We start from the raw sequence: 24,675 nt of genomic DNA, 5'->3' as shown, positions 1-24,675 counted from the left end.
CACAGCTTGGTTGCTCCACTTCCTTCCTTAGCCAGGCTTCCTATGATCTCTAACCCCATTAGAGATATCATAGTAGCTTCTCTTAAGTCCTCTACCAGGAGGATTTATTCTAGCAAGTGGAAACGCTTCTCTTTTTGGGCAAAATCTAAGAACATAGACCCCTTTACTGCCCCTATTCAGTCGGTCTTGGATTTCCTTGCGGAAATTTTTCACTCAGGTTCTTCGTCTTCCACAGTCAAAGTTTAGTTGGCTGCAATCTCGAACTTCCATGTCGGCTTTGCAGACCACAACATTATGTCCCACAAACTTTGTAAAGCCTTTCTCAAAGGAGTGTTCCTTCTTAAGCCCCCTGTTAGAGATCCTCCACCACAGTGGGACTTAAATTTAGTGCTGACATCCTTGATACTTCCCCCTTTCGAACCGGCTGCTTCATGTTCATTAAAGTTTCTTTCTTGGAAGACACTTTTTCTAGTCGCTATTACCTCGGCTAGAAGAGTGTCTGAACTTCCTGCCCTCTGTGTTCGTCCCCCTTATTTGGTCTTCCACAAAAACAGAGTATCCTTGAGAACCAACGCATCCTTTCTGCCCAAGATTGCTTCTAAGACAAATTTAAACCAATCCATTGATCTCCCTGTATTTTTTCCAAATTATTCTAACAAAAATTGCATTACCTAGATGTTCATCGCCAACTTAGATATTACTTGGACAGAATAAAGCAATTTAGGAAGTCCGATCAGCTCTTCCTGTCTTATGCTGAAAATAGAAAAGGTCTCCCTGTTTCTAAAGTGACCTTATCTAGATGGCTATCTTCCACCATTTCTGACATTTATCAGCTTAGGGGCAAACAGCTGAACTCAAAACCTAAAGCTCATTCCACAAGAGGTCTAGCCACTTCTACAGCCTTTCAGGCTAGACTACCCTTAGATACTATTTGTGCAGCAGCCACTTGGGCCATTCCTCATACTTTCGTTTCTCATTGCAAATTGGATTTGGCCTCCAGGGACAGGGCAATCTTTGGTTCCACTGTTCTCAAGAGTCTGTTCCATTGAGCCACCCAGGATAGAGGTGCTAGGGACGTGGTCCCATCCAGCAAGAATGAAGGCGAGATTGACAACTTAACATTTAGAAGTTATGTACCTACCATAACGTTCCATTTTAGTTGTCTTCTCTCGTCTTCTTTCTTGCGTCCCTCCCTCCTGTCCCCCTAGCCTGGACAGACCTTGATCCCCCCTTTTCTCTGGAAGATTCTTCTTCCTTGGACACCAGTTAGTTCTTGTCCTTTATTACCTGGTTTCCCTTACAACCTTTTTAGGTTAGTTGTTTCTCTTTCCTTAGTGGAAAGTTTTTATAGGCAGTTTTTCCACTAGATACCAAACGAGATCTGGGTAATTACCGCCTTGCATCATGGGATATGGGGCTGCCTCGAGCTGGTAAAAGTGACTCTCGAGCTTAGCAAGTACTGAGTCGGAGCCGAGGATCGGCTCCGAACCCATCCAGCAAGAAAGAAGGCGAGAGAAGACAACTAACATGGGACGTTATGGTAGGTACATAACTTCTAATTTGCTTCCATTCTTACTGAACTCCCCACCCTCCTTCCCCCTTCCATTCTGTGGAAGATAATTCCCTTGGTTTCTTGTATGACAGTATTGTACACCCCCTGAGTAATGTCTTACACTCCATTAGCACCAAAGCAGTACATCTTCAGAGATCCTGAGTGTGTCAGGATTGCTAACTATCAGTGTGTTTTCCTCTGTCTCGAGATTGTGGGCAAACTTGATCGAATTAATGTTGGGGAAAGGAGGGGATTATGGGTAAGAGGAGGAGCCTGAGCTATGGATCCTAAAGTCTGGCGTGGCTGAAGTCAGATCCAAGGTCAGATCTGAAGACCCATCTGTTGAGGAGCAAATGAAGCAGACAGTACAGGGTCTATTGTTTTGGTAAGTAAATAACGTTCATGTAATCAAAATCCAGCATTATGATAACTACTTAACTGCTGTTTTCTCTTGAAGATTCTTTAGTGCTGTTCATCATTTTTTTTTCTTAATTTTTTTGATTCCTCTGCCCACAGACCATTGAAGCCCCCATCCCCCAGTGCAGACTGTTCCTGATTTCTTTGAAGTGGGAACCATCATTCTTTAAGATCAACAATGGTAGTCTTGTGCAGAGTGCTGCGTTCTGAGCAGACATTAGAGATTTTGTATGCTCTCACCAGCATTCCAGCCATTACAGCATTTTTTTTAATGTTTAACCCTAGCCCCACCCTAGGGGCTGCCTGTGTAGTCATGTTACTTCATATGCAAGATGAGGGGTACCTTTGCAGGCTTGAGTAACCACAGTGCATGCCTCTCTCTGCCAACTGCTACTCTCAGTGTTATGTGAGACCTTTGTTGCACTACATCAGAGCAGCAGATATGCTCATCAAGGAGCATCTCCCTCCCTTGCCAGCCTAACAGTTGCCAGAGATGCTAGTCAAACCTAGGTTGTCTGGATGGTTATCAGAGCTTTATCCCCCTCCATCAGCAGACTGGCCTGTGCTGTTCATCTTTTTATTAGCAACATTTTTTGCTGTGAGTGAAAATTATTAAAATGTACTGCTTTTCTTAAGGTTGGCCCAGTGGTTCATAGCCATTTGTTCTCTGATTTGGTGTTTGGCTGGGGTGCCTTCTCTGTAGTGTGTGTGCATGTCGACTTTTATCTGCATGAATTTTCACCACAGTTTCTGGCTTCCTTCAGCATCACAAAGCTGAGTGGATAGGTGAGCTGGAAATGCTCCAACATAGGCGTGCACATGCAAGTGCATACATGTGTGAATGTGTGGGTTGTTATCCTGTTCAAAAGTAGTTCCCTGTCTTATGACTGATGCTTTACAAGACATTGTCTGATTTCCCTTAGCCCTCAGTTGGATAAAATGAATACTGAAAGTGGATAGAAGAATGCTTCCTTAAGTTTTGAGTGCTGTTACTGTAAATTGTACTATAAATTGTGACTTGAACTCACAGTACGGTTGAGGAGAAATTTTAAACACACACTTCTTTTAATGATTAATCTGATGATATACTTTTCATTTAGTCCACATCTGATGGGTCCTGGATCCAACTTTACCACTATTACCAGATCTTCGGATCCAAAAACTCTTAAGCTCCTCCCTTTACCCATAATACCCCTCCAACCTAACATACCTCAGTTCTCATTTGCAGCCATTCAGCTTCAGAAACAGATCCTTTTGCTCTCAAGTTTGTGGGAGTTTTTGCTAGCATAATCATGAGCTTTGTATTACATACCTTAATCTAATTTTCTCCTACCTCCCTTGATTTCATGCTATTTTTCTCTAGCACTTCTTCTCTACAGCTGCTACAGATTTCTTGGTACTTCTCCACAGTACCATTGGCAGTATGTTGCTGTTAAACTTCTATATTTTATATCCTCCTTCCTTACTCATTGGAGTATTGCTTGCACTACTACTGTTGGTAGTTCTTATTTTTCCCTTTCCTCGTTCTTCTTAAAAACTTTAAATTAGTACTCCTTTGCAATTCTCTTCTGAACTTAGTTTAGTTAGGCCAATATGGCTGACAAGCTTACCAGCTTTAAAAAGTTAATTACTGTGGGAATAAAATCCTGAACTTGGTTGCCCTCATGGAATGTGTACATTGCTTGGGAGCAGCCCATTTATATGCAGATTGTTCTGTTTTCTCCTCTCGCTGGCAGGGGGAACAAGATGGTATTGAAGGGCCTTATCCCTTCTACTACTTTGTCTTCTGTTTCTGGTGCTGGGGCTCAAACCCCCTCTAAGAAGTTGGATAAAGTTAAGCCAGACTTGGCTCCCAAAGGTAAAGAATCTCGCAAGAAGTCACTGGATTGCTATTCTTGTTTGGCTCCTTCTTTGGAGCCGCATGCTAAAATGTCAAAAAAATCAGATCCGACCATTCAAAATCAAAATCACCTTGGATCCGATCAAGTCCTCTCCTTTTGGATCCAACCACTTCTTGGCTCCCTTCATTATTCTTGGAGGGATCCCCATGCAAACATTCAAAATCTCTGTCCTGCACATTTTCTATCAGGTCTTGCAGAAGTTTATCTGAGGCTGATGTGGATAAGATGATGAGAAAATTCCTTAGAGCTCAGATCCAGAGGGGGGTATTCCTGGCTCCAACTCCCATCAAACTGACCCTCGTCTACTTCTCTGTTGGTTTCTCCTTCTCCAATATGACTCACTGTTTCAAAGCCTTTGGATCCGAGACCCCCTGGGGGTGTTCTCATAGGATCCAAAAACGTTCTGTTCTTCGACTCCAGTAAATTCCTTGAGGCTCCTGGCCCTGAATATTTTTTGGAGCTGGAGGACTCCCAGAGCCAAAGCGTCAGTGCTGAATTGAGGGTGGGGGGCTAGGGTCATCTCTGTAGCTATTAGAGACCTCTCTGCCCCTCGGGGCTTCGGTGCTGGACACCTGTGGTCTGACTCCTTCCTCAGGTGGAGTGATTGTAGGGTTGCAGGAGCCGATGGTGCGGGAATTATCAGCTCCTTTGCCTTTGACTTCAGTTTCTTCCAGGCACTCGGTTTTTAAGGTTGTGGAGAGGGCCTTCTCTTTTTCTAGAGAAAGGACATCCCTGCCCCCCCCCCCCAAGTCAGTCCCTCAGGACATGTTCATGTCTTCAGATACTTCCCAGACCATCCAACTGAGGAGGTCTTTTGGAAGAGGATGTTTGAAAAGAGACACCTAGATTCCCTTCGGGAATTTCTCACGGAAGACACTGATATTGATGAAGGGGAGGGGGTCCCCAGATCTTCACCTGAAGACATCTCATCATCTCATTTGGAGACATTCAGGAACTTCTCAAACAGAATGGTGTTTGGTTTTCTAATACCTCTTCTCAGGAGGAATCGCTGTTCCTGGAGGCTTTTGGGTCTGGCCCTGCTACTTCTTGGGTGACTCTCCCAGTGACAAACTCATAGATCTTCTTCTTTGGTGGGGTTGGAAGGAACCGGATACTGTGGAGCTGATGCTTAAATGTCCAGACAAAAGTTTAGTTCCTCCCAAGGACAGGACGTACTGGAGCAAGGGGGTCTCGGTTGATGCCATGGCTGTGGTGGCAGCCACCAAAAAGGCTTGCAGAAAAGAACTCTTCTGTTCATCCCCCTAACAGAAGGAGTCCAGGGCCTTGGACAAATTTGGTAAGCATGTATATGCTTCAGTGGCCTATTTTCTGCAGTTGCTGAATTACCTGGCACATTTTGCAAGATTACAGAGAGATTTGACTAATAAAGAACTTTCCAGATCTCTGTCTGGGTCCATGTCTGCCAAAGAACAAAATAGTCTCTTCACAACTGGCCACCCTCCATCTGATTTCTAATGCACCCATGAGGATGATCTCCCATGCAGCAGAAGGTACCTCACAGGTGACGGGTTCAAGCATAACCATTAGGAAGCATGCCTGGATGCGGCTATGTAATTTTGCGGAACCCTTTAAGTCTTCATTCATCAGTGCTCCATTGGATGGATCTTCCTTAATTGGCCCCAAAGTAAAAGATACATTCTCCAGGTGTGAGCAAGAGGGAAAGTCCTCATCTGCCATAGGCATACATTTTTCTACTTGTCAAAAACCCTTCTCCAGGAATCAATGGGGAGGTAGAGAAATGTAGTTCCATAAATCCTATGGTCCTTTTCAAAACTCAGGTGAAGATAGTTCTCCCAGGGCCAGGGGGGAGGGGCTCAAATCGAAGACGCATACCCATGGCAGAGGTGGCCTGCAAAACCAGGGCTTCTGGAACTCCTCAGATAAGAACTACCGGCACTCCTGAAAAGGAGCTTGTCTGTTACCCTCCGGAGGCAGACAGGGTGCATTGTCTGCACCAAGAAGCCTGGTTATCCATAACAAAAGATTCATGAGTGTAGAGAATTATATCTAGCGGTTACATCATACCATTTTCCCAAACTCTCCCTACAAGAACGAAGAGAATCCTGTATGTTATACCCAATCAGAGGGAAGCAGCAGCATTAGAAATAGAAAAGTTGCTAGAAAAAAGCGTCATCCGGGATCTATTCAAGATTCTTAGTGCCAAAGAAGACAGGGGACTTGAAACCCATCCCGAATATCTGCAAACTAAACCAGTTTGTGCAGTATTCCAGGCTGTGGATGCTCATGGTTCAGGCCATTCTGCCTCTGCTGCAAAAGGACAATGGCATATGCTCGATAGATCTTCAGGATATGTACTATCACATCAAAATGAACAGGTGCTCCAGAAGATATCTGCACTTTTAGCTGGGAGACGGTAATTACCAGTTCCGAGCACTGCCCTTTGGTCTCACCACCGCCTTCAGGGTGTTCACCAAATTCACGGTAGTGATAGCAGCTCACCCGTGACTGCTGGGATTCAGACAATTCCATACCTAGACGATTGGCCCCTAACTGCCCCAACCAGGCATCTGCTCCTTCAAGCAAGGAACTACTTGCTCCAGTCATGCCTCTATTTAGGCATCACAGTTAATTACAGTAAATCACACCTCAAACCTACACAGAGTCTGTAGTTCATAGGTGCTCATCTATACACAGTTAGATAGCCTGTCTTCCTCCTGCATGAATCCAGACACTCTGATACTAGGTCAGGAAAGTAGTGCAACATTCTTCTCTTCCAGCAAGACTAATTTTACAAGCCTTGGGATCTGTTGTAGCCGCTATCACCCTCATTCCTCTAGCCAGGTTTCATATTCAAATTCTTCAATGGACATTGTCAGTCCAGTGGTTCATTCTTCAGCAGCCTTTAACTACCCCAGTCAAGATCACCCAAGCATGCAAAAGGTGTGTTCTTTGGTGGATTCATTCAAATCAACTCTGTGAAGGCCATGCATTTGTTCTTCCCTTGCCCATGGCCATGGGGATCATGGACTTCTCCCAACTTGTGTGGGGGGCACTAATTGAGAAGGAGAGTGCAAGCTACGTGGTTCCCCCAAGGAGGCCAAGACGCATATCAGTGTCCCGGAAATGAGTTCTCTAGGCATTGCAGGCCTTTCAAGATTTTCTCCCTTCTGAGACAATTGCTATTCTGATGGACAATGTCAGTGGTCTGGTACATCAACAAACAGAGACTTAGCAAGTCTTACTTGCTTTGTTGAGAACCAGTGAGATCATGGCAGTGTGCAATCTCTTCCTGTCACTTTCTAATTGCAGTGCATATTCTGGGGAAGGCCAGCATGACTGCAGACAGCCTAACCAAGTCAATTCTGATGCCTCACAAGTGGTATCTCAATGCCACAGTAATGGAGAAGGTTTTCCATCGATGGGGCTGACCATGCTGAAGCCTATCCACTTCTCCCCTCCACTGCAAGTGCAGCAGATATTTTGCCCTGATCCCTCCAACAGGGAAGTCCCCAAGAAATGCTCTAATCCACGATTGGCCGTCCTGTCATCTTTATGCTTACTCATTGTTACTTCTCATTCTCAAAATTCTACATAAAGCATTCTAGTTAAAGAGCACAGTTCTCCCCCTTTTGACCTTGTCCGATTTGGTTCCCCTGCCTTTGGCCTCACCTTCTACATCCACCCTGGATATTGGATCCCACTCTAGACCTCCTGTCTCACCCAACAAAGTTGATATTTCCAGACACAACAGGCCTGAAACTGGCCTCATTGTTTCTCCAGATGTCCTTCAAGGATGCATCTGCAGTCCTTACAAATGGGTTGTCCTGTCGTCAGGCAGCCCTTCGGTCGGCCGGATTCCAAAGTCTGGGTCTGGCCTCGGCTGGTGTCGCACTTCACCCGATGTCATAGCTGCAGTTCTTCGGGTATAAAGGCATCAGCCGACGCCATTTTCCTCAGTCTTTCTTGCCGCGTGGCGCCCGAAGCAGAAGCTGTTCGCAAGTGCCGGTCGGTCAGATCCAGAGATTACTACTACCGAATACTACTTCGAAGACTTCTAAAAAGCTAAGTACCCCATTGGGGACTCTTTCTTGCCTCAGCCAATGTCAGAAAAAGTGAATAACTGTTTAACTTGTGGGAAACAAATACCTCATAAAGATTTCCACTCTTACTGCTTACCTTGTTTAGGCCCAGACCACGACGTAGCAGCTTATTTAGCCTGTGCTTCTTTCAACCGACGGACGCTTAGACGTCGGTCGGAGTTTGCTGAACAGTTTTTCGGTTCAGATTTTGCGTACATAATGCCGTCGGATCCTCCGACTTCACAAGTTATTAAGAAACGCAAAGAAAAGGACCGACACTCGCGGTCCGCGGTTTCGGCCGAAACCACGGTTAAGCAAACCGCGAGTGTCTCGGTTTCGGGCGAAACCGAGCAAACGGTTCTATCTTCAGCCGAATCCATGACTACTACCGAGGCCCCTTCTAACCTGGTTGAATCGGCCTCTGAAATTCAGCCTGCTACTGTGGTTTCACAAGAATTATCGGACACCATCCCTTTGGATGTTTCAACCCCTGCACGTGGTGCTGCTAGGCCGCCTGCAGCCATGTCCATAAAGGCCTTTGCCAGGGCTAAAGCAGCCAAAACTTCTAAATCTGTGCCTGTTAAGCCCCCCTCTCACAGGCCCAGTTCCAGTTCCCAAATGCTCACTCTGGCAGAGGATCTCATCTCTTTAATAAGGGGATCCCAATCTCATCCAGACAGGGCCTCTCAACCTCCTCCAGAAAAGAGACCTAGAGCAGAGCCCCCTGAGCCAGTGTCCTCAGATGATTCTTCTGATGATACAGACCATCCAGAGGCTCCTTTTTCTACTTATGAAGACTCCAATGCTGAGGAATCGATTCCTTCTGCCTCTCCACCAGAGGAATTTTCCTTTGGGGAAACCTTACATGCCATGAGAGAGCAATTCCAATGGCAGGGACAAGATTTCTCAGATTCAAGGAAAAGGCTTAGGACCTTTTTGCATTTACCACAACATAGGCCTTTAGCTATACCTCCAGTTCTCCCTGTTGTAGATGATGCATTTAATGATGCTTGCACTGCTCCTGATACTTTGCCTCCAGCCCCTGCTAAGCCCGATAGGTTCTACAGGGTCCCGGACACACATCATCATTTATACAAGGCTCCTTTTGCAGATCCCGAGACTATCTCCCAGGGGCCTAAGGCAGTAGCTTCGACCTCAGTTAAAAACCCTCTTCCTTCTGAAAGGGAATCCAGGTCCTTAGAGAGATGGGGTAAAAAAGTATACACCTCTGCTACTCTTTCAGCTAGGGCATTGAACTGTCAGTTTCATATGATCCAATACCAGGAGTTTATGCTTGATCAGTTAACTAAGAAATTGTCCTCTGATGATTCTTTAGATAAGAAATATGTTCTAGAAATGGTACATAACATTCAGCAGGTTAGTAACCATTCTTTAAAATGTGGCTATGATGCACTGGAGGCTTCCTTTAGATCAGCCATGACTGGCACAGTTATAAGAAGGCATGCATGGTTGAAAGAACAGGTCTTGCGGATCATGTTAAAGCAAAACTATTAGATGCTCCTATGGATAAGGTCAGTTTATTTGGTTCTCCTGCTCAACAGGTACTGAAGAAAATGGAAGAGAAGGCAAAATCTGTACAAACAGTGAAAGATTTCTTACAGGTTCAGCCTCCAAGGTTTAGCAGGAACTGGCCTTCCAAAAATTGGTCCTTTCCAGACTCCTCTAAAACTCAGAGAGGCAGGAATAGGCGTTCAAGAGGCAGAAATCAATCCAGAGGAGGTGCCTACAGGGGACGCCAGTGGCAAGGTAACAACCAGCGAGGCACAGACACAACTACTACCACTGCAACAGGACAATCACAGTGACTTGGCTCTGACACCGCCTACCAGGGAACAAATAGCAGCACCCTTAGGCTGAAAGTTAGCCTTATTTTAAAAAAAACTGGTACTACATCACAAGAGACAAGTGGATTTTGCAAACTATAGACCAAGGCTACAGGTTTCATTTCCATACTTTACCAGGAAAAAAGGAATGCCAAACCTTCCACCAAATCAAAACACAGAAGCTCTAAATCAAATAGCTCAATTAGTAAAGATGAGAGCTGTGGAAAGGGTACCATCTATGGAACGAGGAAAGGGATTTTACTCCAGACTATTCCTGGTACCAAGAAAAGAGAAAATTGGAGACCTATTCTCGACCTGTCCGCTTTAAACACATTCATCATTGTTCCAAAATTCAAAATGCTGACCCTACAGCAACTTCTTCCCATGCTGGGCAAGGAGTATTGGCTGGTGACTCTAGATCTCAAGGAGCATACCTGCACGTCCCCATACGACCAAATTGCAGAAGATACCTCAGATTTCTTGCAGGATCAGAGCATTATCAATTCTCAGCATTGCCCTTTGGCTTATCTACTGCGCCCAGAGTGTTCACGAAATGCCTGGCATCAGTAATCGCTCACTGCAGGCTTCAGGGAATCCAAATATATCCATACCTGGACGACTGCCTGATACAAGCGGACAACAAAAACAAGCTAACAGAAGACTTACAAAGAGTCATTCGCTTACTGCAAGCCCTGGGATATACAGTCAATATAAAGAAATCAAGACTGATACCATCCCAAAGAATAACCTTCTTAGGTGCAGAATTGGACACAGTAAAACAGATGGCTTTCCTAACTGCAGAAAAACAAGAACAACTTCCTCTCTACTTCTTGGCATTAACAAAGCAGAACAAACTAACAGCAAGGAAAATACTGCAGGCCTTGGGCTTCATGGCATCCTGCATAATCCTGGTCCCTCATGCCAGACTGCATATGAGAAAACTACAGTAGTACCTGAAGAATTTATGGTCTCAACACAGGCACAGCCTAGAAACCGAAATACCACTAATCCCATGCCTGAAACAAGAGTTCCTATGGTGGGCTCAGGCATGCCAGTCAAACACAGGTTTGCCCTTCCACAGCATTCAACCAAGCCAAACCATCACAACGGACGCCTCAGACCTCGGTTGGGGGGCCCACATGCTGGACAAGTGCATACAAGGCTTATGGACTCCAGATCAGCTGCACCTGCACATAAATCAAAAGGAAATGCTGGCAGTAAAACTAGCAATCCAGAATTTCAGACCATTCCTCCAAGAAGGGCAGTTGATGATAAGGACAGACAACACCACAGTCATGTGGTACATCAACAAACAGGGAGGCACTCATTCATACCCTCTATGCCGGATGGCACTGGACCTATGGAATATGGCTCTGAGCTACAACATTCAGTTACAAGCAATTTTTGTACCGGGAAAAGAAAACATCCTAGCAGACAAATTAAGCAGAACTACCTCGGATGCTTACAAATGGATGCTACACCCGGACATCTTCAAGGTCATCACAAAGAAATGGGGACTGCCACAAATAGACCTATTCGCATCCCCACTCAATCACCAGCTCAAGAAATTCTGCACAAGGACGTACCACCCACTTGCTTGGAAGGTGGACTCTCTATCCTTCAGTTGGAAAGGCCTGACAGCATATGCATTCCCACCTCTTCCTTTGATGCGCAAGGTGCTATTGAAAATCAAAGAGGAACGTCCAAGGATCATTCTGATAGCTCCAGACTGGCCAAGACAACATTGGTACCCATTACTGAGGAGCATGTCTCGGGGGGAAAATGTGGACACTACCCCTGATTCCTTTGCTGTTAACTCAGAGCGGCTACAACACCCTGCATCCAAACCTGAAAACTCTGCAGCTGACTGCCTGGAACATTACATAAGAGCAACAAACCCAGATTTATCCCAAAGGGTTAAAGACATTATCCTTGAGGCCCGCAGACCCTCAACAAGAAGGAGCTATGCAGGAAAATGGAAAAGGTTTCTCATTTGGAGTACTGAAAGGGGAAAAGATGTGTCAAAGGTAGACATTGCCAACATCCTGGAGTATTTGGCAGAGCTTCTCCATACAGGCCTGTCCTATTCCTCCATCAAGATACATGCATCAGCTATTTCTGCAGAATACAGCTTCGATCCCCCTGTCTTCTCAAGATCCTCTACTCAGGCAGTTTCTGAGAGGAATTAAAAATGTAAAACCTCCTAGGAAACCACCATTACCAGCATGGGACTTGAACTTTGTGCTAGAAAAATTGACACTCCCCCCTTTTGAACCAGCAGCAACAGCAGATCTTCAACACCTATCCTGGAAAACTGCTTTTCTGCTGGCAATTACCTCAGCAAGAAGGGTTTCTGAGCTACAGGCTTTAATGGCAGTACAACCCTTCCTGATCTTCCATCAAGATAGAGTGTCCATGAGAACAAATCCTACATTTATGCCTAAGGTGGTATCCAGAGTGTCTTTAAACCAGGCTATCCACCTACCTACCTTCTTCCCAATCCACAGAACAGGGGGGAAAGACTGCTGCATACTTTGGATGTACATAGACAGTTGTGCTACTACCTGGACAGAACCAAGGGCAATAGAAAAACTGACCAGCTTCTGGTAGCATATGCAACAGGAAGGGAAGGAAAAGCAATTTCAAAACAGACAATCTCCAAGTGGATAGGAAATTGCATCAGATTCTGTTACTCCTACCATGGAAAGCAAACTCCACAGAACATAAGGCCTCATTCTACAAGGGCTACAGCCACTACCACAGCTTTCTTACGAGGAGTGGCTACCAAGGACATTATAGAGGCTGCTACTTGGACCTCCGTGCATACATTTGCCAAGCATTATAACTTACCTTTATACTCTAGATCCCGAGCAGGGTTTGCCACTGCTGTTTTGCAAGGGATCCTAACTACACCATAATTTCTTCTTCCTCCTCCCTAGTTTGGCTATGGTATTCTACCCATTTGTAAGGACTGCAGATGCATCCTTGAAGGACATAGTACAGTTTTGTACCTACCATAAATGTAGATGTCCGAACAGGAATGCATCTGCAGTCAGGATTACCCACCCTCCTTCCCCTCTGTGGTATTCCTAGGGTATTTGCCCATCTAATAGCTAGCTGGGGGGGGATCTCTTATGGTGTATTTGTTTGTATATATGTACATACATGCTTATTTTTTGTATTTGCCTTCTACTTTTTGGAAACATTGGCATTTATCCAAAATTTAGCTATCCAAGAGGGCAACTGGCATCTGGGGCAAGAAACACTGAGGAAAATGGCGTTGGCTGATGCCTTTATACCCGAAGAACTGCAGCTATGACGTCGGGTGAAGTGCGACACCAGCCGAGGCCAGACCCAGACTTTGGAATCCGGCCGACCGAAGGGCTGCCTGACGACAGGACAACCCATTTGTAAGGACTGCAGATGCATTCCTGTTCGGACATCTACATTTATGGTAGGTACAAAACTGTACTTTCCATTGATTGCTAGACATCCCAGACTGTCCTCCCCAGTCTGCCATAGTTTATTATATTCTCAAAAAGCTTCTACTGGAAAGATTTACAAAAGGAAATGGAAGAGATTTGTATTTATGGGCCATTAACATTTATCTGGACCCCTTTTCTGCCCATGTACTTCAGTACTTTGTTTTTTAGCTTCAGTTTCAATGAAGGGGCTAGCTTGTCTACTATTAAGGTCCAGTTGACTGCTGTCAAAGGAAAAAACTTCAAAGACCAATACACGTAAGGTTCAGTTAAGGCACTTTAATTTACTTGCAGCAAGGAGACAAAAACATGCAAATACTATTTTACAAGACATGGCCTTCTAAGCTGACGTAATCAAACACAACTTTTAGCATTGTTCTACAGCAGATGTTACTTCAGATTTTCTGCTGACATGACTAGATTTGTGAGAAACTTTTCAGAAAAACAACCTGGCCTTGGTGACTATTAATCCATTTACAAGCGTCTATTGTACAGTGTTACATTTCAAAGTACTCTTCTAATACAGATACAAGCAAATGCTGATTGCAGTTCATATTTTCAAGCAGGCTTTGTACTAATTATCTGTAACTTCTACAGCTGTGTATTTTCTCATGGCACAGAGGAACTTCTTGTCTAAGTTTCATACAAGTAGTATTGTTCTATTCATTATTTTCCTAATGCAAGCAGAAATCACCTGCTTCTCAGTAAATTTCCAAGGCACAAGCAAGAACAGTACAAGGTCAAAAAGCATCTGCAGTTTGTACAGATTTATGCAGTATGAAGTAGAATAAATGTGTTAACCCTTTTCAAGCTCTAAATGCACTAAGCATATTACTAATACACACATTAATACATATTTTTCTAACAACTGCCATTTTGAATTTTCATCTAGGTGAAAATAATTCTACATTAGCTTCTTATAAATTATATATAGCTTTTTTTAAAGTGGCCTTTTTACTTAGACCTGCACTAAAGGATGCTACCCCTCCTTGGGATTTAACTATTGTGCTACAGTCCCTGACTCAGAATCTTTATTTGAACCTTCAGGCAGGTCAGATCTAAAATTTTTGTCTTGGAACACCATTTTTCTAGTTGCTATTGCATCAGTAAGACAAGTATCTGAACTCCAAGCTCTGTCTTCCAAATCTCCTTACCTGGTGTTCCACAAAGACAGGGTGTTTTTGCAGACCAGCCCATCTTTTTTGCCTAAGGTAGTTTCTGAGTCCAACATTAACCAGGTTATTAACCTCCCAGTTTTCTTTCCAAACTTTTTAAGTAAGGGAGAGTACGTGCTGTACCTTTTAGACGTCCTCAGACAACTCTGTTTTTATCTCCATAGAACCAAGGATTTCAGGAAGATCGACCAGTTATTTGTCTCTTTCTCTCCTAATAAATTGTGCAAGCTAATTTCTAAAGTTACAAAGGTCAAAAGGTTAACAGATTATATATTCTTCCTCTACAGTAAAAGAAGAATCTGATGTTGTCATTTCCATTCATTCCTCAACAGTTGAGTTCAGATCCAAGAATGAATCGGCCACTTCTTTCAGATTGTAGAATACTTGAACTCTTGAGCTCCTCCCTTTACCCACAATTCCCCAGCAACCTAACATCCCTCATATCTTGTTTGCCACCATTGAGATCAGACGTAGATTGAGAGCTCTCAGGCTTTGGGTTCATCTTTCTTCAACAAATTATCACTAGTCAGTTAAACTTATTTAGCTATTCCTTTATGTTTTACTTGTTACTCTTTCCTCCTTTAAACCCATCATACAGATATTAGTTCTGTTTTTTCTTGTACTGCTTGAGTCCTTTTAATATCATTGCTGGTAGTGTTTTCTTCCCTTTTTCCTCTTGTACTGTTTTAGCACTCTAAATTACCGTCGCTGGTAATTCTTTCACTTTTCCTTCTTTCCCTGCTCTCTAGTTAAAAAAAAAAATGTCTATCATTTTTTTTTATTTAGTTGGACTTAACTTTTCAACATGTCAGGTAAGCTGTCCTGCTTTAAGAAATTTGTGTCATGTGGGCATAAAGCCCCAGTTCAGATGCACACACTGAGTGTGTTTATTGTCTGGGTCCTAAACAGCTAGACATTGAATGCGATATATGCAAGTGATTCAAGTCCCACACTGTTATAGATATGAAAAATAAATTGATCCTCAGGGGTTTGCTTCCCTCTAAATCTTCCTTAAAAGCTACTGGGACTCAAACCCCCAAGAGACAAGAAAACAATGGCTAACTCTATACCCAAAGAATCTCATAACAGATCTCTATAATGCCCTTCTACTTCGACTTTTGCTCCATCTTTGGAGCCACCAGCTAAACTTGCGAGAAACTTTGGATCTGACACACTCTGATCTGACTTATCATCTGAAAGATCTCCAGGGATCCATTAATATTGGAGCCGATCACTTACTCCCAGGCTTCTGTCACCCTTTCTTGAGCAGTCTCCCTATCAACATTCCAGACCTTCTGTGTGGTCTTCTATGAGCCTATCTAAGGCAGATGTGGATAGGATGATGAGGAAGTTCCTCAGGACACAAATTCAAATGAGCCCTTTCGGCTCTGACCCCATTGGGTCTGGGGATCCTCCACAGAGCCACTCCTCCTCTTGTAACTACTTCTCTGATCCAAGCTTTGGTTTCAGAGCCATCAGATGTAAAAGCCTTGGTCTTGCCTTACTCAGATTTGAAGATATTGCTGTCTTCATCTCCGATAGTTTCTCTGAGCTGTCTGGCCCTGAGTACCTTGGAGCAGGATGACTCTCAGAGCAGTAGCATCAGTGCTGGTTCCTGGGTGTTGGGAGTCGACTATGAAGTAGTTGGAGCTTTGGTATTTGACAGCTCGGCTCTGACTCTCTCCTGAAGTGATTTGCCTGTAAACTTTTGCAGATCTGTTGGATGTTCTTCATGTTTCACTGTTGCAGTCATCACATTTGGGTCATCCCTGCCAGGGTAGCCCTTGGCTGGCCTGAATACCAGAAGCTTAGTATTTCGTGTTGGTTGCTGTCGCTTCAGGACTGACATCAGGTCGTCAGTAGTATAAAGTAAGACAGCCAACGCCATTACATCAGTCTTTCTTGCCAAGGAGCCTGAAGCAGAAGCAGTTCGCACAAGTGCAGGGTGGCCACTACCTGAGTTTCATCTTCCGAATTGAAGATGAAGTCTTCTAAAAGCTAAGTACCCCGTTGGGGATATTTTTTTCATGCCCTGACCGATGTCAGAAAAAGTTAATAGTTGTCTCGCCTGTGGAAAGTAAATACCACACCAAGACTTTCATTCTTACTGCATCACTTGCTTAGGCTCAGACCGCGACGTCCCTCGCTGTTGCTTTTGTGCTTTGTTTAACGCCAGAACCATGTGTTGTCGGGCCCTTTTTGTAGCTAGATATTTTCGCTTAAAGTCCTAGAATTCCAATATGGCTTCAGTAAGCCATCCGACAGCAGATCTTCTGAAAAAACATAAGGATAAAGACAGAGGCAGACCGCACAGGTCCAAACCTACCAACGATGCTTCCGTTAAGCTAGTTGTCAGTTCTCCAGTCTTCAGTGAGGTGCTTTTGCAGGCCCCGATGCCCGCTTCTGTGGATTCGCAGGCCACTACTGAGGCCCGTACGGAGTCTGGTATGCTGTAAAACTCTTCTTCGACTAGGGATCCTGCAGTTGTCTCACCCTTGGATGGGCCCGGAGCTGCTGAGCAGGTACCAGCTTCCGAGGAAGTACTTCGCACTACCAATTCTCATCACAAACTGATGACTTCTTTCCTGTCTACCGTTCTTTCAGAAACTACTGCGTTTCTACAGCCTAGGATACGAACCACACCCAAGAAACCGATGAACCAATCTCAGGCACCTGCTTCCTTGCCTCAGTCTCAAATGCTTAAAATGGTGGAAGATCTTATCATGCTGATCAGGGGAAGCCAAGCTACCCTTTCCAAAAGTAAAAGAGATCTGTCCCTTGTAGTTTTGTCTGAACAGGAGTCTGATGACTCTGATGCATTTGAATATGGGGACATGCAACCCCTCTCTGCTTATGAGGATTGTGATGCAGAGGAATCCATTCCTTCAGCCTCTCCACCCGAGGACTATTCCTTTGGGGAAACCCTTCATACCTTAAGGGAGCATTTCCAATGGGAATGTCAGGACTACCCTCAGTCTAAAAAGAGACTCAGAGAATTCTTGGATCTTCCTCAGCACAGACCCCTGGCCATTCCCCCAGTCCTGGATGTTATGGATGATGTTTTTCTAGAATCCAGTTTGACTCCTGACATCCTCCCTCCTGCACCCAGAAAACCCGACTCACACAAATTTATTTTCAAAAACCCTACTGCTGACCCTGAGGTAATTTCTCAAGGGCCCAAAGAAATTAAAGCAATCTCTGCTAAGAATCCCACCCCTTCAGGTTGGGATTCCCGAGCATTAGACAGATAGGCTAAAAAAGTATAGACCTCTGCTACTCTTGCTATCAGAGCACTAAATTGCCAGTTCCATATGCTAAAATTTCCGCAACACCATGGAACTCCTCAAACAAAAGGTGTCTTCCATTCCTGCTTGTGCAGAATCTAAAGAGTTACAAGAGTTACTGCATTCTGCAAGTCAAGTGGACGGCGCAGTGGTGCAGCGGTAGCGTTGTCGCCTCACAGCAAGAGGTTCTCTGGTTCGATTCTCGGCTGGGGTGCCTTCTGTGTGGAGTCAGCATGTCCTCCCTGCGTTCGTGTGGGTTTCCTCCAGGTGCTCCGGTTTCCTCCCACGTTACAAAGACATGCATCTGGAGCCTTTCTCCCCGGGCCTCCGCTGAAAATTGGCTTTGTTCCAAGTCGGACTTTCCCGGTTAACAAATGTTAAATAAATAAAAAAAATAAATAAATAAAGTGACTAAGCATACCTTACACTGTGGTTTTGACACCCTAGAAGCTTCTTGCAGGGCAGCAGTCACCGGTTCTGTCCTTAGAAGACATGCATGGCTTAAGGAACAGCCCTTGCCAGACCATGTTAAATCTAAATTATTGGATGCACCCTTGCACAAAGACAACTTATTTGGCACTAAGGCAGAGGAGGTCTTAAAAAATATGGAAGAAAAAGCTAAATCTATGCAGACAGTTAAGGACTTCCTACAGGTCCATCCACCAAGGTTCAGCAAGCATTGCCCCTCCAAGCACTGGTCCTTTCCTGCTCCCACCAGGTCAGTTCAGCCCAGACCCCGGAGAAGTAGACCCCTCAGACAACAGCCACAGGGAATCCAGAGACCAAACGAGTGGAATTCCTCCACTTCAAAACCAGGGAGTTCTAAGCCACCATCTCATGGTAAGAACTCACAGTGACTCTCCTCCCCCACCACCTCCCTCTGCCCACCTACACTTACCTCTAGGGGGAAAACTCTCCTTTCATGCAAGCACCTGGACCACCATTACCAATGACGGTCGGGTCCTCAACATAGTGTCCCAGGGATACAAATTTTCATTCCACTCTCTTCCAACCCCAAAAGGGTTCCCAGATCTACCTCCAAACCAGTGGGCAGAGGCCAAAAAGCAAGTCCTTTCCCTGCTCTCTATGAGGGCAATAGAGCATGTTCCTGCAGAACAGATAGGCCAAGGTTTCTACTCCAGACTATTTCTGGTACCCAGAAAAGAGGGCACCTGGTGCCCCATCCTCGACCTATCCATTCTAAACACCTTCCTGGTGATACCAACATTTAAAATGCTCACCCTCCAGCAACTGCTACCCATGCTGTCCAAGGATGCTTGGCTAGCCACCCTAGACCTAAAAGAGGCCTACCTCCACATCTCTATCAGGGAATCATGCAGGAAATATCTACATTTCAGGGCAGAATCTTGCACTTTCAGTTCTCTGTGCTTCCCTTTGGCTTATCTACTGCTCCCAGAGTTTTCACAAAATGTCTGGCTCTCGCCATTGCCTTTTGCAGACAAAGGAGTATCCAAATTTACCCATACTTAGATGACTGCCTAATTCAGGCAGACAGTCAAGAAATGCTGTTCAAGCACCTGTCCTTTGCAAAGTCCCTACTGACCTCCCTAGGGTACACTATCAATGAAAAAAAATCCAAACTAGTACCCACCCAAAGGATTATATTCCTGAGAGCAAGCCTGGACACAGCATATCAGATGACATTCCTTACACCAGGAAAAGCAAACTTACCTAAAAACCTACTTCTCTCAACTAGCCACCAGACCCCAGTTATCTGCAAGGAAAATCCTTCAAGCTCTGGGGTTCATGGCATCTTGCATTCTACTCATTCCATATGCCAGACTGCATATGAGGAAACTACAATGGTACCTAAAAAGCCTTTGGTGTCAACAATCTCAAGACCTGTTAACTCTTATACCAATGATACCTTGCCTAAGGAAAGATTTTCTTTGGTGGGCAGCAGCATGCTCCCACAACAAGGGACTACCTTTCTTACCACCCCAGCCACCCAGACCTTCACCACAGATGCATCAGACTATGCCTGGGGTGCTCATCTGGATGGCAGGTGCGTATAGGGCCAATGGAACCCACAGCAAATCCATCTGCACATCATGTCAGAAAGAGATGTTAGCTGTCCAGCATGTACTGACAGCTTTCAGGCCCCTACTCTCCCCAGGGACTCTCCTGCTCAAAACAGACAACACCACTGTAATGTGGTATATCAACAAGCAGGGAGGGACTCACTCCTACCCTCTATGCAGGCTGGCCATGACCCTTTGGCACACAGCCTCTGCCATGCAACTGCCATGCAACTTCACCTGTTAGCACAATTCCTTCCAGGTTCTCTAAACTCTCTGGCAGACTACTTAAGCAGAAATCTTCTGGACCCACACGAGTGGCAGCTAGACAAAAGAACCTTCACCCTAATAACTCAGAAATGGGGCAACCCAAAGGTCGACCTGTTTGCCTCCCACACCAACCATCAGCTCAGCAAGTTCTGCACCAGGGAACATCACTGCATGGCTTGGAAAGTGGATGCCCTATCCTTCCCCTGGGTCAGTCTATCGGTCTATGCCTTTCCTCCCCTACCTCTAATCCCTAGGCTACTGCTCAAAATAAGGGAGGAAAAATCAAGGACCATTCTCATAGCTCCAGACTGGCCCCGGCAGCACTGGTACCTCTTGTTACGCAGCCTGTCCTCCGTACCCCCATGGCATCTTCCTAAGATTCCAATTCATGCCTCTACTATTTGTGCTCATTTTCCCAGTGAGCAGCCCCTTTTCACACACCCTTTGATCAAACAGTTTCTAAGAGGGGCTAGCAACTTGAGGCCACCCAGAAGGGCACGAACACCAGCTTGGGACCTTAACTTTGTATTGGAAAAGCTCACCCTGCCTTCTTTCGAACCAGCTTTTTCGGCAGAGCTAATCCTGGAAGACAGCATTCCTTCTGGCCATCACTTCAGTCAGAAGAGTCTCTGAGTTGCAAGCACTCATGGCTGTGGAACCCTTCATCATCTTTTATGCAGACAGGGTATCCCTCAGAACTAACCCATCTTTCATGCTTAAGGTGGTGTCCAGTGTGGCTCTCAACCAATCCATTCATTTGCCCACCTTTTTTTCCTAACCCCCAGAACAAGGGGGAAATGATTCTTCACTCTCTAGATGTGCACAGACATCTCAGATTCTGTCTAGACAGGACTAAATCCTTCAGAAAGTCTGATCAATTGCTGGTTAGCTTTGCTACGGGGCAGAAGGCAAAGCCATCTCCAAACAAACCATTTCCAAATGGATAGCACACTGCATCCATTTCTGCTACAAACAACATGGAAAGCTTCCCCCAAGGGGGTCAGGACACACTCCACCAGAGCAGCCTCCACCTCTGCGGTTTACCTCAGAGGAGTCCCCACCAGGGACATCCTGGAGGCTGCAACCTGGACATCTGTTCACACTTTTACCAAGCATTACCACCTGCCTCTCTTCTCCAAATCCAAGGCAGGGTTTGCCTCTACAGTCTTGCAGGGCATGGTAGTCATCCCCTAGCTTCCTGGACTGCCTCCACCCATTTCTTCAGCTTTGGGAGTGTATCCAAATGTGATGACTGCAACAGTGAAACATGAAGAACATAGTATAGTTGTGTACACCTACCATAAATGTAGATGTTCGAGTGTATTCACTGTTGCAGTCCTGGTCCCCCCCACCTCCATCCCCCTTTCTTCTCTTTCTCCTTTTATTGCCATTCTAACTTGTTCTCCTTTATTTTCAGGGGACTTATTGGAATTTATTTTCAACTGGTGGGTTTCTTCCACCAGATCCTGGCCTCCTACTTGGGGGCTCCTGACAGGTTAGTGCAAGAAAAACTGATGTAATGACATTGGCTGCCTTACTTTATACTACTGACGACCTGACGTCAGTCCTTAAGCGACAGCAACCGACGCAGAAATATTAAGTCTCTGTTATTTGGGCCGGCCGAGGGCTACCCTGGCAAGGGTAGCCCAAATGTGATGACTGCAACAGTGAATACACTCGAACATCTACATTTATGGTAAGTGTGCACAACTGTACTTTCCTCTGATTGTTAGACAACCCAAGCTCTTTTACCCCTTCAGTCATATCTTGTTATCTTCCAATAAAGCTTCCACTAGGAAAATTTACAAAATTAAATGGAAAAGGTTAATTTGTTTGGGCCTACAACAAGAATTTAGATCTCTTTTCGGTACCAATTTCAAATGTACTTGATTTTTTAGCTAGCATTTTCAATGAGGGTGCCATCTCCTTGACTATCACAGTACAGTTCGCAGCTATCTCCAATTTTCATATTGGTGTAAATAATTCTTCTTTAGCTTCTTCTAAACTTTGAAAAGCATTTCTCAGAGGAACCTACCTACTTAAATCTCCTTTGAGAGATTTGACTCCTCCTTTGGATTTAAATATTGCTCTTCATGCCTTAACACAACCCCTGAGGACCAACAGCTGAGTCTGATTTAAAGTTTTTGACATGGAAAACTGCTTTCCTAGTGGTTATCACTTTGCAAGAAGAGTGTCTAAACCACCTTATTTAATTTTTCACAAAGACATGCTTTCCATATGGTCTAGTCCTTCCTTTCTACCAAAGCTGGTGTGAGAATCTGATATCAATCAAGTCATTAATCTCACAGTCTTTTTCCCTAATTTTTCAACGAAAGGAAAATATATGTTGCATTTTTTGGATGTCCACAGACAGTTGCATTTTGCCTTCACAGAAACAAATATCTAGGAAAATCTGAACAATTGCTTGTTTCTTTTTGTAATTTAAAGTTAGGCAAACCAGTATCAAAAGTAACTTTGGCTAAATGTTTTTTGTCTAGAACTTGCTGGGATATTTGCACAGCTGCAACTTGGGCTAATCCTCATACCTTTATCACTCATTACAAGTTGAATTTAGTCTCTAGGGGAAGAGCTACTTTTGGCTCAGCTGTGCTCTGGAATATCCTACCTTAAGAGTCCTCCCAGGAATTAGGTAGCTGGGGACTGTGTCCCAAATGTTGAAGAATGAATAAAAATGACAACATCAGTTAAAAAAGTTATGTACTCACCCTAACATTCCATATGTATTGTCCATTTTCATTCTTCCTCAACTTCCCATCTGACTCCCTCCTTGTTTTACTCTTAGAAAGATCAACGTGTATTGAAGGAACCTCTGTTCCACTTTTGAGCTTCAGCTTCCATTCCTTCCTTTCTTAATTCCCACTATGTTATGAACAATAAACTTCATGGGCAGCAAATTAGATCTGAAGGTTGGTTTGGAATTATGGGTAAAGAGAGGAGCTCAAGAATTCAAGTATTTTATGATCTGGAAGAAGTGGCCAAGTCAGACCTGAGTATCGAATCCAAATACAACTGTTGAGGAAGAATGAAAATGGCCAACACAGATGGAAAGTTATGGTGAGCACATAAACTTTTTTTATCCTTGCTTAAGCCTCCTAGAACTCATTCCACGAGGTCTGTGGCAGTCTGCTCAGCTTTTTGCTCAAGGGCTTCCGTAGATGACATTTGTACAACTGCTACTTGACCTAATGCTCATAGTTTTACTGCTCATTACTAATTGTATGTGGTTTCCAGGAACAGAGCTGCCTTTGGCTCCACAGCACTCTGGAATATCCTTCCATGAGGGCCACCCAAAGTTCAATAAGCTAGGGACTCTGTCCCATCAGTTGAGGAATGAATGAAAAGGACAACAACAGGTAGTTACGTACTCACCATAACGTTCCATCTGTGTTGTCCATTTTCTCTCTTCCTCAACTTCCCACCCACCTGCCCCTTCCCTTTGCTCCTGGAAAGACCTGAGAGATCTTGTTTGGATACCTTTGTTCCTTGATTGAGCTCCCGCTCCTTTTTCTTATTTTATCCTTTATTATTTTCTTTAAAGTATTGTCCCTTTATCTCCAAGGGCAGCAAACTTGACCCGAGGTATGTTGGGTTGGCAGGGCATTGTAGGTAAAAGGAGGAACTCGAGAGTTTTGAATCTGAAGATCTGATAGAAGTGGGCAAGTCAGATCCGAGACCTATCAGCTGAGGACGAATGAAAATGGACAACACAGATGGAATGTTACTGTGAGTGTATAACTTTTTTTTTTGCAAACTGTTTCATCTCTCTCTCACATTTTTGTCAAGAGATTGATGAAATATCATTATATTGGATAAATGTCCTGACTGTGAAAATGAAAAGATACCAGAGGTCTTATAGGAATGCATATAATCTATTTGAACAATAAGGGCAAGGAAGGCAGAGCTGAAATTTCCTTTCTTTGTAGTTGTATTCATTGTAGTTGTATTCATTGTTTTCCCTTTTCTTGCAGATATGGGTTTGGAGATGCTGGTAAGCATGAGTTCAGCATTGGACCTGATATGGAACTGGACTATGAAGTTACTCTCAAGAGCTTTGAAAAGGTAAAGGTGCTGTATTTAGCATGATAGTGTAACAGAATGTCACCCACATTTCATTGATATTGTGCAGTGAGATAAATATTTTTGAATGGAGAAACAATCATAGGTTCATAGGTAGGTACTAGGCTATTGGCCCCAGGACATATATAAGCCTAGCCAGAAAGGTACCCCGGCTTTCGCCACCCAAGAAAATTATATTCCTGTGCCCCTGTCGAGCAGAGCCACAGAAGTGATCTCCAGGGTGAATTTCCTATCTCTCATCCAATCATCAACATTTTTCTTGAAGAGTGCTAATAAGGAGCTTTGTTTGATATAGATAGGTAGTTTGTTCCAGAGTATGGGAAGTCTCTGGGACAGGAATCTATCCCTCCAGCATGTTCTGTTTATTGTGGTGACAAGGTTTAGGTCTCTAGAGCGTGTAGCTCAGAGGGATTGGGATTTCTTTAAGTGGAGCATGTCCAACAGCTCTGGGTTTGACATAGCTTTGCATGTTAGGCAGAGATCACCTCTGAGTAGGCGATATGCGACGGAGTAAAGCTGGAGTTTTTTAAGACGGTCTGCGTAGGGCATATG

At 44.4% G+C, this 24,675-nt stretch overlaps 1 protein-coding gene across 7 annotated transcripts in view; it reads left to right on the top strand.

Annotated features, from left to right (window-relative positions):
- Positions 1-24,675, top strand: part of FKBP5 (FKBP prolyl isomerase 5) — a 1,213,834-nt gene that overhangs the window by 659,359 nt on the left and 529,800 nt on the right. For all 7 annotated transcript variants that reach the window (XM_044076599.1, XM_044076596.1, XM_044076597.1 and 4 more), the window contains exon 7: positions 24,015-24,105. In XM_044076599.1, the coding sequence (XP_043932534.1) occupies positions 24,015-24,105 (91 nt within the window). The remainder of the gene's footprint in view (positions 1-24,014; positions 24,106-24,675) is intronic.

This window comes from Protopterus annectens, chromosome 7.part0, assembly GCF_019279795.1.
Source record: "Protopterus annectens isolate FY-2018-M chromosome 7.part0, PAN1.0, whole genome shotgun sequence".
NCBI lineage: Eukaryota > Metazoa > Chordata > Ceratodontiformes > Protopteridae > Protopterus > Protopterus annectens.
Note: the sequence above shows the minus strand (reverse complement) of the source record. Positions and strands in the feature narration are given on the sequence as shown.